The following is an 18,236-nucleotide window of genomic DNA, read 5'->3' as shown; positions in this document are numbered from 1 at the left end:
ACTTTAAATGAGTAGCACATACATTGTGCATTTTTGCACCTCTGTTCTACAATTCTATTTTACACATGTACAGTGAAACCTATTCAGAAGACTGCTTATTTGAGAAGGATCCCCCTTCCCCTCATATTGCACTTACATACACTGTAAGACCAATACTGAAAGAGTTCTGTGCTGTACTGCATCACTACAACATTTAAAAGACTTGTAAGGGACTTCAGGAGATAAATGTGGGCAAAGCCAATATCATAGTCAATGAGGCACTTGTAAACAATGGGAACTGCAATCTGCCACTCAGGGACCAAGCAGTCCCAGTTTTACCAGGACAATCCCAGGAACTTGTGCTCAAAAGGAACAGGTATTATGTAAACATCACTCCAAAAAAGGACATTATTGGGTAGGCTTTAAAGGCCTATGAAATGTTAACAATATGGTCAAAAATAGCAGGGAAGGCCAAGATTTAAAGGGTTAACATGGTGAATACTAGGTAAGAAAGAGGAACCATGCTGAGAACCATGATTCTAAAGGTTTCCATACTGGGGACCAGGAACAAGAGGGAGAGCCATAATGGCAAATAGGAACAAGAAAAAAAAAACATGCCATGGACAAACATTTAGAGAGGTGCCATGATGGAGGCCAAGAATGATGGGGCCATTTTAAACTAGATAATCTATAGGTCACCAGGGGACTAACAAAGAGTTGGCACCTCCTATGGTATGCGTATACATGATTTTCTGCTCTCTTATCATTATTTCTAGTTTTCAGAGGCCGTACATGGCACTGACCCAATTAGACAATATAGCATTCATTATGTATAGCTTTCTGTGAGAGAATAACCTCTATATATGGCATTTTTTCTGTGCAAATTTAGGTGGTCTTCTCATAGAGGTTTCACTGTTTAAGCATTTTAGTACGCCTACAGAAACAAAGGCATACATAGGTACAGTAACAACGTTTTGTGGACAGAAAAGCCAAAGCAGTATCAAAACTTTATTTAAATCAAACATGGCTAAAATATCCAAAAATAATAAAAACAAATATTACATAAAGAGGGAAAATAACATCCAATGTTACATTCGCCACTGCTCTATAAAATTGATGGCCTATTAGGTTAGCCTATCAACCTCAGTATGGTTGGAGTCTGTCTTTTTGCCCACTCTGTTGATCGCTATTTAAAAGTGTCACAGCACTCTGATGCTGAATCCCTTCATTGTTTATCAGGCAGAGCTCATACTCTTAGTGGTGAGGACATGAAAGGTCCTCTTTAAGTGAAAATGGCAAAAAATAATATTTATTGCCATTTCTGTCAATAAATAAAGAGAATCCAGTAATAAAAAAACAGTAACTTTATGGTAAGTTCACATGGAGGAAATTGTTGTGGGTTTGGGGGCGGATTCCGCCACCTGAATTCGCCTCCCATTGTTTTCAATGGGAAGCAGAGATCGCAGGAAGACGTGGAAAAAAAGAAGCACCCTGTTCGATCTTGCCACAGATTCTGCCCATGGAGTCTGTGGGTCGAGAATCCCTACTGATTAGACCCCTTCATCCGACCCTAACCAGGAGCGGGATGCCGTGACGGAATGATGATGCACTGCATCTTCATACTATCGGGCTAGACCACTCGAAAATGCTGGCAGCTGAAAATGAAAAGGAATTTTCATTCTCCACCGCGTGAACAGACCCCTAAATAGAAAATCCTTGTAAGCAGCAGTCTGAAAGCTCAAGAAATAGACTTAAACTATATTTTTACAACCATAAAAATTGGTATTTTATATCTGGTGTTTGATATGTTTTTTTTTTTTTATTAACTTTTGTAGGGTCCTATTGGTGAACAAGGAAGTACTGGTCTACCTGGACCTTTTGGCCCCAGAGTAAGATTTGTCCTATTTTTCCAAATTTATTATTATTGTTTTTTATTTAAATACATTTGCTGGCAAAAGTTTATTTTTATAGAAATACAACACTATTAATCTTTTAACATGTGTAGGGCCCTCCAGGTCCTGTTGGACCTCCTGGCAGAGAGGGTAACCAAGGACATTCTGGACCAATTGGCCCTCCTGGTGTACGAGGAACTGTTGGAGAAGCTGGCCCAGAGGTACTAATCATGCATATTACATACATATTATTACATACATCAAGTTTTTGTAAAAATAAATTAATACATAACAACAATTACTTTATGTTTAGGGTCCGCCTGGTGACCCTGGTCTACCAGGTCCTCCTGGTCCGCCAGGACTTCTCACTGCTGCTTTAGATGATTTAATAGGGGGTTATGATGATACTGTGCCAGATCCACCTCCAGAATTTCCTGATGATCAGGCTGATGATAATGGAAAAAATAAAGATCCAGGAGTTCAGGCAACCCTCAAATCACTCAGTAGCCAAATTGAAACAATGCGCAGCCCTGATGGCTCCAAGAAGAATCCAGCACGTACATGCGATGATTTAAAACTTTGTCATCCCACAAAGAAAAGTGGTAAGAATCTCAGTAATACTAACAAACTACTGTTTACGCTAGGTTCACATTAGCGTCTGCTCATCTCTGTCCACGATTCCCTTTAGATCGGCGGAGAGAAAGGTCCTGCAAGCAGGACTTTTCTCTCCGCCAATTTCAATATAAAATTGGAAGAAACTGTGCGGAAACCCTGCGGACCCTATTAAAGCAGACAGGGATTTTAGTACTTCAGTTTACTCTCTCCTTCCTTGAAGTCCATGTAATGTGTTCAGTGCTAGTAGTCACAGATGTTCAGTTCATTTGTGTTGCCAGAGTTCTCTTTTACACAGATGGTAGGATGACTCCTACTAATATGTAGGCTAGCCAAAAATAAGAAGTGACATTTTCTCATCCCCTGATATGTCCAATTGAACATTTTTGGTACATTCTAAGTAGGTATAAGGAGTAGAGATGAGCGAACACTGTTCGGATCAGCCGATCCTAACAGCACGCACCCATAGAAATGAATGGAAGCACCTGTTACACTGACTTTGCCAGCGGCCGGCCGGCGTCACAGGTGTTTCCATTCATTTCTATGGGAGCGTGCCGTTCGGATCGGCTGATCCGAACAGTGTTCGCTCATCTCTAATTAAGGAAAATATTTCCTGATTTAATATAGCAATACAATAATTATATAAACTCCCTTTATATGCCACATCTCACATTTCACATCTCTACTCAACTCAGTGCTCTACCAAAGGGCAAAATATTCTCATGGAGGAATGTGGACTTGATTTTGAGGCAGATTCTCTCTCAAAATCAGTTCCAAATTTCACCTGAAATCTACTTCCCATACATTTCAATGGTAGGCAGATTTTTCTGCTAGCTGATTTATTCAGCTAGCAGAAAAAAAGAATCATTCTGTTCATTCTTCAGACGAATTCTGCCAGAAATTTCCATGGGAGGCAGATTATGGAGCTGTGTTTTACAGAATCAGCTTTAGAATTAGCTTCCAAAATTTGCTTCAAATTCCTGAAACAGAAATTTTCTGCCCAACAAATACCTAGCTATTTTTTTTTATTTTTTTTTACTATATCTGCAAGAATCCATTCTGCAGCTAAGAAACTCTAGAAACTCTATGCCCTTTCTTCATGGTCTATGACAAAATTAACATACTGTAATAATGATATCCAAATTCCATCATAACTGATAGCATAGACTACTTAAAATCATTTCTCGCTCACTCAGCCTTCAATGAACTATGGAAGGCTATAATGTCAGTTTTTCTTTTGTATCATCTTGCTATTTCCTTTAAATGGCCCGCTATGACTTTTAGAAGTGATCCAGGCTTAAAGAGGTTGTCCAAAATCAATTTTTTGCAAGGGGAGGGTGAACTACATACTCACTTGGTGCTGCAGTGTCTCCCACCATGGTCTGGTCCTTCTACTTTGGCCACACTTGACCACTGAGGCCAATTGGCAGTCTCAGCAGTCATGTGCAGCAGGGACTTCCACCGAAACAAGAGGCTCAGAGCAACAGGACCAGACTATTTTCTTCCCATAGACCCTAATATATTACTTAATATAATATATTACTTTGTTACCTACTATATTTGCTTTATACCATAATCTAATAAACCTGAATCGTAATGCAGAAAATACATGAAAATAATTTAATTTACATTAGACTGATAACATACTCTGTACATTCACAGGGGAATACTGGATAGATCCAAATCAAGGATGTTCAGAAGATGCTATTAAGGTTTATTGTAATATGGAAACTGGAGAAACCTGCATATCTGCAAATCCTTCCACAATACCTATGAAAACTTGGTGGACTGGTAGAAGTGGAGATAATTTCAAGCCAATATGGTACGGTGTGGATATGAACAGAGGATCACAGGTAAATAACTATCTTATATAGTTGAATTATTATAATATTATATTATAATATTTGATAATGGATATGTACAGATTTGACCAGACTCAACTGATCTCCAGTTTAGTTAACTAATGGAACGAGTTTAACACATACTGAACTTACTGAAACGGCTGCATTTACACAATAGTCACAGGATAGTCAACCATACATATAAATAGCCTATCGAGTGATCATGTTGAATTTAGAGAAGCTGTCCAACTTGAGACAACCATATCTGGCAATATTCAGCCAGAACAAAAGGAAAAGGAGAACACATCTGTATATTTTGTTGCTCATTATGTAACTTTGTTGTTCCTTATGTTGTTCATCAGTTTTTTCTATTTGTCTTTTTTGTAGTTTGTGTATGGAGAAAGCGATTCGCCAAATACAGCTGTGACACAAATGACCTTTTTGCGTCTTCTGTCAAAAGAGGCTTCACAAAATATTACCTATTATTGTAAAAATACAGTGGGATTCTTAGATGAAAGAAATCAAAATTTAAAGAAAGCCGTAATACTTAAAGGTGCTAATGATCTTGATATTAGAGCAGAAGGAAACAGTCGCTTCCGATATACTGTGTTGGAAGACACATGTTCGGTAAGTAAATGCCTGCAAGAACCTAATCCCAATTTACAAGGAAATATAAAGACAATATGTCAGTACCATGGAGGGAAAGTTAAATTGTGTTACAGCTATAATATCTAACAATACTAGCTATATGTAATAGGTACAATGGGGATAGATTAGTAATAATCACCAAATGTTGTTTTATGTTTCCTTCTTTTGGCCTCAACCCTATAATCTGTGGATGTAAGGAACTGTAAGCGGGTCATGTTCCTCAGACATTTATAGGAATAAACTATCAAAGGGCAACACGGTGGCTCAGTGTTTAGCCTTGCAGCACTGGAGTCCTGGGTTCAAATCCCGCCAGGAACAACATCTGCAAGAAGCTTGTATCTTCTGCCCGTGTTTTCATGGATTTCCTCCAATTCTACAAAAACATACTGATAGTAAAAACAAAATGTACATTGTGAACTCTATATGGGGCTCACAATCTACAAAAAAAGGAATAAAATATCCAATGACCTTTATATTTGTTAAGTCTCTGTGAGTTGACAGATTTGTTTTTTTCCTCTCTTTTCAGAAACGCAGTGGGAATGTTGGTAAAACGGTGTTTGAGTACAGGACCCAGAATGTGAAACGTTTACCCATTATTGATATTGCCCCTGTGGACATTGGAGGTGCAGACCAAGAGTTTGGAGTTGACATTGGGCCAGTTTGCTTTTTGTAAATTACACCAACAAACAATCTAGGAACTTAAACTGACTGAAGTTATCCTGAGACTCTTGAAAACTATAGCTGGGTATGCACCAGCACTGTACATACAGTTGTCCATTATTTTCCATTTTTTATTAACTACTTGGCCTTCTTACAAAATATTTATTTTCCGTTTTTAAGCCACCTTAAGAGCAGAAAGATAATAAATGGATTGATATTTTTATAGTGTTCACTATGTTTGCTCTCCATTAAAGAAATCAACCAAATTGAGAAATGTAGGAGAAAAATAAGCTTGCATGCCAAAGGTTTAAAACAAAAAGAATAATTGACTTTTTAACTTTGTTGGGCTTCTGATTTATAACATTTTGGGATTCATTCATCAAGCTTTATATTTTTGCCAGGATTAGTTTTACATTGTGACATAAGCTAATATTACTAAAGTGTTACAATTTGATCACTTGCGTAGATTGGTTTAATAAGTATTAGGCTTTGGTTACATCTTGAAGCTTCTTGCTCATATGTACTGTACATATTAAATACAGATTATTGGTGTAGAAAGATTTTATAGACTTATAGCCTCCAAATTCCTCCCTATACTGTAGGTAAAAGCTTGATGGATTTCCCATTTTGGTTTGATTTTAAATTTTTTTATTTTGCAGATCATTTTTTTTAGAAATTGTATATGTTCTTTGTTGTACTGCAAAGAACAACACAAATATTTATTTACAAGGTACAAAGGCAATATATGGTTTGTTTTTTCAAGTCTTCAAGTCTTTTCAAGTCAGTAGTGCTTACAAACTGCCTTGTTCACAAGGATATCTTGCTGTTAAGCATTTAGGGGATTTTATTGTAAACTGAAAACTGTTATGTACAGCATATGAACAACATTTCCATTTTACCCACAAATTGTCAGGTTCAAAAGGATTTAAAGTTTCTTAGCATAAGCTACCTCATCTCTAGATGCTGGGATGCATATATAATAGTTGTATTTCTTGTTCGATATTAAAAGGTGCTATGCTTTTATTGTTCTTCAGAGAATGGGGAAAGTCAGTATACATGTTTGATGGTGCTAAAATTCCTTTTGTAAAATCCTGAATTAATAAAAATTGACAGCTGCCCATAAATATTACTTTATAAGTGGGCTTAGTGCGCTTCTTAATGCTTACCAAACCCAATGCAACTATATATATATATATATATATATATATATATATATATATATATATATATAGTTTATCTTCGAATCTTTGACTGCTAATCCTGGATGGAAGAAATTGCATTTAAAAAGGAAATATACTATTAGCCATAAGCATGTTTCTTTTCAACGCTTTATTTATATATCATTTATTTGCAAAGTGTGGAATTTAAAGAAAAAGAAAAGAAAATCAATATCAATTCCACAATTTATTAAACTGTAGACATAGCTTGGTCTCATTTTTATTGTGGTAAGATAATACTATATATTCTTTTATGCATTGTGAATAGGAAACATAGCAAGTAAGAGTCTCCAAGATCCTATATGTATCTATGTGTGGCCACCTAATGATTATTAAGAAGCAATTGGATGAAAATAAAGGGAAAGAGATACAGATTAGACATTAGGAAAAACTTTCTGACAATGAGGGTAGTGAGAGAGTGGAATAGGCTGCCACGGGAGGTGGTGGGCGCTCCATCAATGGAAATCTTCAAGCGGAATCTGGATAAACATATAGCTGGGATGATTTAGGAAAACCTGCACTCGCAGGGGGTTGGACCCGATGGCCCTTGAGGTCCCTTCCAACTCTACCAAAAAGTAAAAGTAAGTAATATTTTGTGTGAATTGCTGCTTTGCAAGTGTTTCTTTTAGCATATCAAGATTTTGAATATAGATATTAGGAACCTAGTACAATATATAACGGACAGTTAGTCCCGGGCAACCAGACTGCCCTGTACACTGAGGCAAAACAGCACTGAGCATTCAATGCCCTCCAAACCAAAGCAGAACCAGGCCCTAGAGGTCTTTGCCAGAGCTCCTGGTAGTGGAGATGGACTGGTAAATTCTAGGGCCCAGAACGACTGCTGCCCAGAGAGTGTCACACGCACAGTGCACCCTAAAGTTACACGGCTCCGACACCAATTTCAGAAGCGTCCACCTTCACAATAAAAGGTCTACTGAGGTCAGCCTGAATTAAAACCGGAGCTTTCATAAAGGCTTGTTTCAGAAACTCAAAAGCATCAATAACCTCCTTTTTGCAATTCAACAAATCTGCACCCCTCTGAGTAAGGTCAGTCAGAGGTTTAGCAATGATGGAAAAATTATGAATAAACTTCTGGTAATAGTGAAACCTAAAAATCGCTGCAAAGCCTTTAAGGAGGTAGGCCAAACTCAGTCTACCATGGCCTGAACCTTAGATGGATCCATACTAATGGCCGAAGATGACAACGCATAACCCAAAAAAGACAGTTGTTGAACCCCCAAACAGGCATTTCTCAATTTTTGCAAATAATTTGTTCTATTTCATTATCTGCAACACAGACCTAACCTGTTCAACATGGATTTCCCAATCTGGAGAATGCACTAGGAAGTTATCTAAGTTAACAATCATATTCCGACCAGACAAATTCCGAAAAACATCATTTACAAATTTCTGAAACACGGCAGGAGCATTAGTTAAACCAAATGGCATTACTAGGTATTTATAATGACCTTCTGGCGTGTTGAAGGTCATCTTCCACTCATCTCCTTCTTGGATACGAATCAAGTTGTAAGCCCCGCATAAATCTAACTTGGAAAATCATTTAACCCCAGAAACCTGGTTAAGCAAGTCACGGATGAGTGGAAGAGGATACTGGTTTTTAATAGAGTTGAGCGAACAGTGAAAGATTCGATATTCGTTTCGAGTACAGCCTCAATATTCGACTACTCGATTGAATATCGAATCCCATTATACTCTATGGGAAAAAATGCTTGTTTCAGGGGACACCACTATTCAACTAAAGGAGAGTCATCAAGTCCACAAGTAGCAGGAGGAGAGTGTTTAGGAGGAGTGCTGTGCAGTTAAAGCGCACGGAGCTGACTTTTTTGTCATAGGAATGAATTGACCAGCGTTGATTGGCTGCCAGTGTACATCATTTGGCCAATCAATGCTGGTTCTGCCGGAGGCTTGTCTTTGAAGAGGCGGAGTCTAAGATTGGACCACAATGGAGACTGCTGTGGTCCAATCTTAGATTCTGCCTCCTCACAGATGAGCCTCCGGCAGAACCAGCATTGATTGGCCGAATGCTGTACACTGGGCAATTAACGCTGGTCAATGCATTCCTATGAGAAAAAGTCAGCTCCCTCGTAAAAGCAAGCTGCCAGCTTTCCTGACTAGCTAGGACGAGCCTGCTGCAGAACCAGCATTGATTTGCTGAATGCTATACATTGTGTAGCATTTGGCCAATCAACACTGGTTCTGAATCGAATATTTACTGAGAATAGCTAGTAGTATTTGATCGAGTACGAATATTTTGAATACCGTAGTATTCGATTGAATACCTACTCGATCGTATACAACTCGCTCATCTCTAGTTTTTAACAGTAATTTTATTAAGCCCCCTGTTATCGCTACACGGCCTTAAGCCACTGTCTTTTTTTTTTTTAACAAAAAAGAATCCTGCACCAGCAGGAGAAGAGGAGGGACGAATATGTCCTTTTTGCAAAGAATCTTTAATGTAGTCTCTCATAGCTAGCCTCTCGGGTTCGGATAAGTTAAACAGCCGCCCCTTAGGAAGTTTAGCATCAGGTAGTAAGACCTATGAGGAGGTAATAAATCTATGCCAGATTCAGAAAATACATCCTCATAGGCTTTAAGATAACTTGGCAGAGAAACAGAGACAGCAGATACAGAAAGAGTTAAACAGGACTTTAAACATTCAGGCCCCACTTAACATCCCCAAGTTTCCAATCTAAGGGTGCATTCAGACTACGTAACGCCGGGCGTGTATGAGAGCCGTACACGCCGGCATTACGGCAGACTGCCGAACACTTCCCATTCACTTCAATGGGAGTGCTCGTAAACGCCGCTGTTACGAGCGCTCCCATTGAAGTGAATAGGAAGTGTTCGGCAGTCTGCCGTAATGCCGGCGTGTACGGCTCTCATACACGCCCGGCGTTACGTAGTCTGAATGCACCCTAACACTGGGTTGTTTTCTTGCAGCCAGGGCAACCCCAGAAATACCTCAGAAGGTAAATTCTCTAAAACTAGAAAGGGAAGAAGCTCTGAATACATGACTCCCACCCTTACTGCTAATGGAGGGGTGAAAAATTTTACAGAATTCTGAACTAGGGGTGTAGAATCAATAGAAGCAACTAGAACTTGCCTTTCTAATGGAATTAAAGGGATACCTAGTTCCTGAGATGTATACAGGTTTAAGAAGTAGGGTACTGACCCACAATCCGCAAACACATTAACAGCAACATGCTTATTAGAAACTATAATCTCAACAGGTAACAGCACCTTTTTGAAAACTACAGAGGGAGGTATCTGATTGCCAGACGGTCCTTCTTGAAAGACCAAGATTGTGGATCCCTTGAAATAAAGAAATGATTGCCACTTGTTGTTGGGGAGTACCTGAGGAATGTGGCCTGAGATGGAAGTATAACTTGCAGACTTCATGGACATTCATGAAGGAAGATCAGTCCCCAGAAAATCTATCTGGTAGATTGACCTTGAGCTCAACAGGGGCTGAACTTGGAAGCGTGGCTAGAGAACTGGCTTGCTTTTGATTTTGCACTCTTTCAGCAAGGTTCTGGACAAGTTGAATTGGTTCCATACTAAAAAGATTCCGAAGAAAAAATTGTCTTTCCTCTCTGAAGAATGTATGTAGGGCTAGTTATTCTGTTAGGAACCTAGTAGAATATATAACGGACAGTTACTCTCCCAGACTCCCCTTCACACCGAGGCAAAACAACACTGAGTGTCCAACACCCTCCAAACCAGAGCAGAACCAGGCCCCAGAGGTCTTCGCCAGAGCTCCTGATGGTGGAGATGGACTGGTAGATTCTGGGACCCAGAACCGCCACCACCCAGAGAGTGTCACACGCATAATGCACCCCAAGTTACAGTGGAACCAGAAAACCCGAAAACCACTCACCTAGGTGGGTGAAGAAACAGATGAAGCTGGTCAGCAGAGTTGAATGCAGTAAAAGGAGCTCACCAGGAGATGGCGGAAGCACCTCAGGGTAGTCGAACAGGCCGGATTGGTATGCAGGATGTCACGTAGTTTCCAGGGATTAGACAGGACATAGTCAAACAAGCCGGGTCATAAAGATCACATGGTATCAGAGAGTACAGCAGAAGGGTAATCAGATAAGCCGGGTCATACACGGGAGGACACGAGGTACAGAGTTGCAGGTCAAGGAGTGGTGGTCTTCAGACAAGCCAGAACATACACTGGATGCCTCATGGTTCAGAATCGCAGGTCAAGGAGAGGTGGCCTGGAAGGCAAGCAGGGTCATACACAGAGACCAATAGTAGGAACACAGTAGAAGGCGGGAATAGCATGTCAGGAAGGGACAGAAGCACAAGGTGAGCTGATCCCAGATGAACTAAATAACCAGTGGCTAGCCGGAGCCAGAATGAAGCCTAAGTAGCCTCTGGCCTGCCACAACCTCTACAGACTATTGCGGAGGTTCCAGCCCCCCCTTCCTGAAGGGACTAGAAGCGCCGGACGCGGCACAGTTAGTAGAGAGGGCTGGCAGTCTCTGTGCATTGCAGCAGAGGCTCCGGCCCGGGACCTAACATTAGAATTGCTTCTATGAAAAACTGGAGTACTTAAAGGGGCTCTATCAGCAAAATCATGCTGTTAGAGCCCCACATATGCGTGAATATCCTTAAAAAAGGCTATTCAGGCACCGTAAATGTTATATTAAACTACCCTCCGTTTTAAAATAATAACCTAAAAAAGAATGTGCTCTACTTACGGATTGTGCACGCTGGGCAGGCATTCAGTGTGTGTCTTCTTCTTCTTCCACGCCTCTTCTTCCTCCGATGTCCTCCGGTCCCGTCCTCCTCCGGCGCTCGCAGACACTGATAAAAAAAAATAGCTTGGGCGCAAGCGCAGTAGCATGCGGCTTCTACTACGGCTACTGCGCATGCGCCCAGGCTATTTTTTTTTGTTGATAGAGCCCCTTTAAAGGGATTTTTAGGTTTATCTATAACATAATTCAACACCTTAATAGCATTCAGAAGTGAGCAAAACAAGTATAATGTTGAGAAATATTATAGTAACTGATTTGCAGGTTTGCACATGGACTATAAAGAGCAGTTGAGTTTATTATAGATCAATCAAATTATTATTTTCCGAAGTACAGTATATGCTTATCTTAAAACCAGTGGTATCCAGAATTATCACTTTGAGTTATCACATATTATACCATATATGAATTATATTAAAATTTGATCCACAAAAAGTACTTTGCTTGTTGGGTAAGTAAAAGTATTTTCCTAACATTACAAAAAAATATATACAAAATACTCCAAAAAAAGCACAAAATTCATCCATTGGAAATTTGTGGAGAAATGTACAGTTTTTAGCTCCCAAATGCAAACACAGTCCAGCAAACAAAGGCAATACACTTGTGTTGCAGTCTATGGGACTTGCACTCAAATGATTACAGGTTCAAGCCCCCCCCAGGTGGGAGCTAATAAAATAGCTAAAAAAAAATCAAAGTGGAAAACTACTGTGATACACACATTAGGTGTCACTGTGTCTGAAAATGCCCGGTCTACCTATAAAATATTTTTTTCTGTACTGTGAACAGTAAAATCAAAAGTGCCAATCCGCCATTTTTTTCACTGTTTTGCCTCTGATTTAAATAAAAGGTGATAAAAGCAATAAACATTCCCCAAAATGGCATAACTATGATTAATCTCACCCTGCCAGATAGATTGTGCAAAAGAAATAATTTGCGGGCAGAGAGGCCACATATGGACACTAGGGGTTTGCTTTAAAACTCATTCAATTGAATGAGTTGTATAGCAGACCGGTGGCAAGCTGTCGCCTCTCCAGTTTCTCCAGGGTTTAGAATTGAAAACCTGGGGTGGACATTGTTGCGGTAGCGTGAATCCTCCTTTACAGAAAACATGGTTTGGAACTGAAAGCAAATAAAAAAGCATTAAACAGTATGTCAGGGTAAGGGTAAGTGTGCATTAAGAAGAAATACCCCACAGAAGAGGGGTAGTCTTAAACGGCGAGTATATCCCAAACTCTATATTTTAACTGGAAAAGTTTGGTGTCATCTCATACTCCCAGTTGTCTTATATGCCGAAAAATGCAGCATTTTTATTTTTTATTTTTGTTGTTTATAAAAAACAAGTACTTAAAGACCTTTCATGTCCTCGGGGCACATGCGGTGTAATACACCGCTAGAAAGCCGACAGTGCACTGAATTCAGCGCATTTTCGGCTTTCCCATTTTGTGCCCCCGCTGACGAGCTATGGTAGCTACTTTTACTGTAGCTCTTCAGTATCACAAGGGCGTTTCTGACAGTCAGAAACGCCCCTCATCACGGTATCGTCTATTGCGCTGTACTGTGAGAGGGGGCATTCCTTACCGCCCAGCCCCTACTCCTGATAGTATTCGTCCATAGATGAGTCCTGGGGGAGCGTTCCTCATCACTCAGTGTCATCACTGGGCAGTAAGGAACACCCCATTTCACAGTACAGCGCTATAGATGCTACCATGAGGAGAGTGTTCCTGACTGACTGTCAGAAATGCCCTTCTAACACTGAAGAGTTAAGGTCCGGCGGGTGGACACGGGTGCATGTGTGTACGCCCCCTGAGTTAGATAGATTGTATTTCACAAAGGTCCTTTGAACTACAAGCAGATGATTTGTGAAGAAGGTTAATTGATAAAGGCTATCCTGATCATTTCGTCAGAACAACGTCAGGTTTTTTCTCATCCTGAAGAGTTATTTGCTTACCAACCATAGATGGTGGATGATAATAAGGGAAATACATTTGATTAAATTTGCCACATATAACACTGGAAGTGATGATGTGAGAAATATCATGAAAAAATACTTCCATGTATTATTACTGGATTCAGATTGAGGGAGGTCCATGTATGATCATGAAGTCCATAGTCATTTTAAGCCACTAGCTTTACTGGGCACTTGTCTTGATTGTAAAATAAATGGGTGCTTTCAATGTGATGGTTGTGTTGTTTGCCCACGTTTTCAGGTCAGGAAATCTTTCACCAGTAATGTCACTGGCAAGACGTTCCAGAGTAGATGACCACCTGCAGGGTATTAACCATCAACGATTCATCAGGGAGATCCCAAAGTTATTTCCTTTCTGTGTATTTTAGTGCTACATCCGTATATGCAAGGTGTGAATTGGGACAAAAAAGATCCTATAACCAATGGCGTAAGTAGGAACAGCGGGGCCCCGTGGCGAACGTTTGACATGGGCCCCCCCAACAGATGCCCACAGAAGACCCCAACTGAATCCCCCCCTCGCATTCCTGCACTTTTTATTATGCCCCATAGTGGCTCCTGCACACAGAATTATGCCCCATAGTGGCCTCTGCACACAGTATTATGCCCCATAGTGGCCCCTGCACACAGTATTATGCCCCATAGTGGCCCCTGCACAGACTATTATGCCCAACTGTGGACACCCATGAACAATTATTATACTCTGGGGTCTTTTCAGAACCCAGAGTATAATAATCGAAGACCAAAGGGGGGGATATCAACATAAAAAACAATGTTACTTACCTATCCCTGGCTCCCCTGCAGTCCTCGGTGGTGTCGGCCATCTTCAATGACATCACATGCGCCGGAACGTCACATGATCCGGAATGCAGGCGCGGGTCATGTGACGTCAGGGACAGAAGTAGGCCTGAACCTGCCCGGAGAGGTAAGTAACACGGTTTTTTATGTTACATTACCTCCCCTGCACCGTCGATCATTATACTTGGGGGTTTGAAAAGACCCGAGTATAATAATTGTGTTTGTGGCGCCCGTGGCGTCACTTACCGATCCCAGCCCCATAGTGGCGTAACTCCAGCCGATAACGGCCTATTAAGAAAAGAAAACACAGCGGTAGCGGCTGACACCGGGCCCCTAATGTCCCGGGCCCTGTGGCAGCCACTACCCCTGCTATCCCAGTAGTTACATCACTGCCTATAACATGAAACTGCTTGGATTTTTCGTTTATATACAATTTATTCTAATTCGGTTTTGTTAAAAAAGGAACAATTTAGAAAATTCAGGTTGACCCCAGTTACCATGATGATCCCAATCACACACTACTAGTTTCTAGCACAGTTGGTCACATCATATGACCACAATTCTGGTCATGCTATTGTCAAAATCATGTGGTTTCCTATGTCTCATACCTACTCCTACTCACAGAAGTCATGGTTGTCTAATGTCCAGGCAGTAGCCATCTTCTCTCACATTGCCCTATTTACACGTGGATGGAAGATAAAGAGACTGGACATCATTTTAAACTGTCTGGATTGGAAGAAGGTGTTTATTACAGAAATATTTATCTAGAACATATGCAAAGTATTTAAAACCATCCATTAAAACAAAAGAGAGACAATTTAAAGTGCAAGACTAATGCAACACTATAAAGAAAAAGTTTATGCATAAATAAATTCATGCAAGTACAAAAATTTGCAATCTAATAAAAAAAATTCAGGGCATACTCTAAGAAATACATATAATGTATGGTATATTTCCTGCTAAGCATCATTTTTAATTTTTCACTTGCATGGAATAATTTATTGATGACTTTTATGAAGGTAATATTTTTTATACCTAGTCTTTTCTTTAAAATTCATTTTTTAAAAGTTTGCTTTTCTTTTGATACACTATATTTTTCTATTAAAGGTCTTATATGATATGAGACCAAAATACTCTGACCCTGCATCAACTAATTTTTTTAAAAACCTTGCCCTAATGTACTGTATAGATATGAGCGAACAGTAAAATGTTCGAGGTTCGATATTCGTTTCGAGTAGCCCCTCAATATTCGACTACTCGAATCGAATATCGAACCCTATTATAGTCTATAGGGGAAAATGCTCGTTTCAGGGGTAGGCAACATTAGATCAAATTATACTTACCAAGTCCACGAGTGAGGGTCGGGCTGGATCCTCCAAGAAGTCTTCTCCGTGCAGCTTCCCCGCGGCGTCTTCCGGCTCTGAATTCACTCTGCCAGGCATCGGGCCTGGGCAGAGCCGACTGCGCATGCCCGCACTACAAGCGGGCATGCGCAGTAGACCCGATGCCTGGCAGAGTGAATTCAGATCCGGAAGACGCCGCGGGAAAGCTGCACGGAGAAGACTTCTAAAGGTAGGAGAAGAACCAGCATTGATTTGCCGACTGTATAGCATTCGGCCAATCAATGCTGGTTCTGCATCGAACTTTTCCATTCGAATAGCGAGTGGTACTCGATCGAGTACGAGTATTTCGAATACCGTAGTATTCGATCGAATACCTACTCGATCGAGTACTACTCGCTCATCTCTAGTACTCTATGATGCTGTTGAAGAACAATCCATCCTTTCTTGTCATTTACAAGACAGATCTTGCAATCTGTTCGCAAACTACTTATAATAACAGATAAACCTGGTGAGAAGATATTTTAAGTAAATGTGAAATTACAGATATGAGAGCAGAATCAAGGACGCCCGTTTCGATGTACTTGCATCTCATCAGCTCGATGTAGAGAGGACTATAACCTGGTAGAGGTTATAATTAGGAAGTCAGCTGCTGCCTCAGTGTTGCAAACCAATAGAGGGCGCTCACTGGAATGTGCTCACTGGAATAAGTCTCCACACACCTATATGGTGGTCTCTCCCCAAGGAGTGACAATATCCCCTTAACCCTGTCTAAGCCTCTCACCTCTCCCAGGTTATAGTCCTCTCTACATCGAGCTGATGAGATGCAAGTACATCAAAACGGCCGTCCTCGATTGAGAGACTATACCTGGTAATAATCCCAGCGTCAACTAGTAAATTTTAGAAAGATGATAGCGTTTGCTCTCACTGGTTGCACAATTTCAAAATAAATAAGGTGTGTGAGCTAAAACATAACTTTTAATAAATATCACTTTAAAATAAGTGCAATGTGTCATGGATAAATTTTTGTGGGCACGTATGAAATTTATTCATTGGGTACTTTATTATTTTTGTTTATTCTTCATTTGTCCCAGGTTTTTCCCACTCTCCAGTTTATCCTAAAATATCAAGTTTCCCACCATCTGATTTGTCATGTATCTCAGTGGTGCTCAAAACATTAGCGGCAGTGGTACATTAAAATACCTTCAAAGCCACTTGGAACTCAATTCATCATGCTATAGACTCATAGGAGACTCTGCTTCCTTCACAGAGTGCTTGTATAACTATAAGGCTTCTTTATATCAAGGCTAACTCTTACGCCATGTATTAGTCAATAACAGTTACCATAGGGATTCACTGCCAGAGCTAGTTTGCATAGGACAGGGTAGCTTAGCACAGTTGTATTTACTTGTTCCAGACTGCCATCTTATCAGTGTGTGTTCACATTAGTCAACCTGATCTGCAGGCGTCTACTCACAATGGCTAGTTGCTAGTAGGTGTTGAACCCCCTAATTGAGCTATCAAGATTTGATAGCTCAATTAGGGGGTTCAACACCTACTAGCAACTAGCCATTGTGAGTAGACGCCTGCAGATCAGGTTGACTAATGTGAACACACACTGATAAGATGGCAGTCTGGAACAAGTAAATACAACTGTGCTAAGCTACCCTGTCCTATGCAAACTAGCTCTGGCAGTGAATCCCTATGGTAACTGTTATTGACTAATACATGGCGTAAGAGTTAGCCTTGATATAAAGAAGCCTTATAGTTATACAAGCACTCTGTGAAGGAAGCAGAGTCTCCTATGAGTCTATAGCATGATGAATTGAGTTCCAAGTGGCTTTGAAGGTATTTTAATGTACCACTGCCGCTAATGTTTTGAGCACCACTGAGATACATGACAAATCAGATGGTGGGAAACTTGATATTTTAGGATAAACTGGAGAGTGGGAAAAACCTGGGACAAATGAAGAATAAACAAAAATAATAAAGTACCCAATGAATAAATTTCATACGTGCCCACAAAAATTTATCCATGACACATTGCACTTATTTTAAAGTGATATTTATTAAAAGTTATGTTTTAGCTCACACACCTTATTTATTTTGAAATAATCCCAGCGTCATTGCAAAACAAAGGCCTCTTGGAAGGTCGAGCATGATGCTAAAGGGAGTAAACCTTTATTGGGTTATTTCACTGAATTTCTGTCTTCCTAACTACATCAGGGAAGACAGGCTTGCACATTCCAGTGAGCGCCCTCTATTGGTTTGCAACACTGAGGCAGCAGCTGACTTCCTAATTACATCATGAAAGACAGATTTGCATATTCTTCCCATTAAATTCTAATTTATTCACAAGCCTCATTGGCTTAAAGGGGTTGCTCAGGATTTGGAGAAACCCATGGGATGATCAGAGAGAGTCTAAAGGGGGGGGGGGGGGAAGGTTTACTCACCTGCCACCAAAGCTGTTAGCAGCTTCCAAACCCCTTTCTGTGTCATGCCAGG

General features: G+C 40.3%; 1 protein-coding gene across 2 annotated transcripts in view; it reads left to right on the top strand.

Annotated features, from left to right (window-relative positions):
- The window catches only part of COL5A2 (collagen type V alpha 2 chain), a 111,467-nt gene extending 104,706 nt beyond the window's left edge, over window positions 1–6,761 (top strand). For both annotated transcript variants that reach the window (XM_075285118.1, XM_075285117.1), the window contains exons 49-54: window positions 1,815–1,868; window positions 1,985–2,092; window positions 2,185–2,473; window positions 4,146–4,336; window positions 4,712–4,951; window positions 5,499–6,761. In XM_075285118.1, coding sequence (XP_075141219.1) covers window positions 1,815–1,868; window positions 1,985–2,092; window positions 2,185–2,473; window positions 4,146–4,336; window positions 4,712–4,951; window positions 5,499–5,645 — 1,029 coding nt within the window. In that variant the 3' untranslated portion in view covers window positions 5,646–6,761. The remainder of the gene's footprint in view (window positions 1–1,814; window positions 1,869–1,984; window positions 2,093–2,184; window positions 2,474–4,145; window positions 4,337–4,711; window positions 4,952–5,498) is intronic.
- The last annotated feature ends 11,475 nt before the right edge of the window (window positions 6,762–18,236 follow it).

The sequence above is a fragment of the Leptodactylus fuscus genome, chromosome 8 (genome assembly GCF_031893055.1).
Source record: "Leptodactylus fuscus isolate aLepFus1 chromosome 8, aLepFus1.hap2, whole genome shotgun sequence".
Taxonomy (NCBI): Eukaryota; Metazoa; Chordata; class Amphibia; order Anura; family Leptodactylidae; genus Leptodactylus; species Leptodactylus fuscus.
This window is presented reverse-complemented; position numbering and strand designations above follow the sequence as displayed.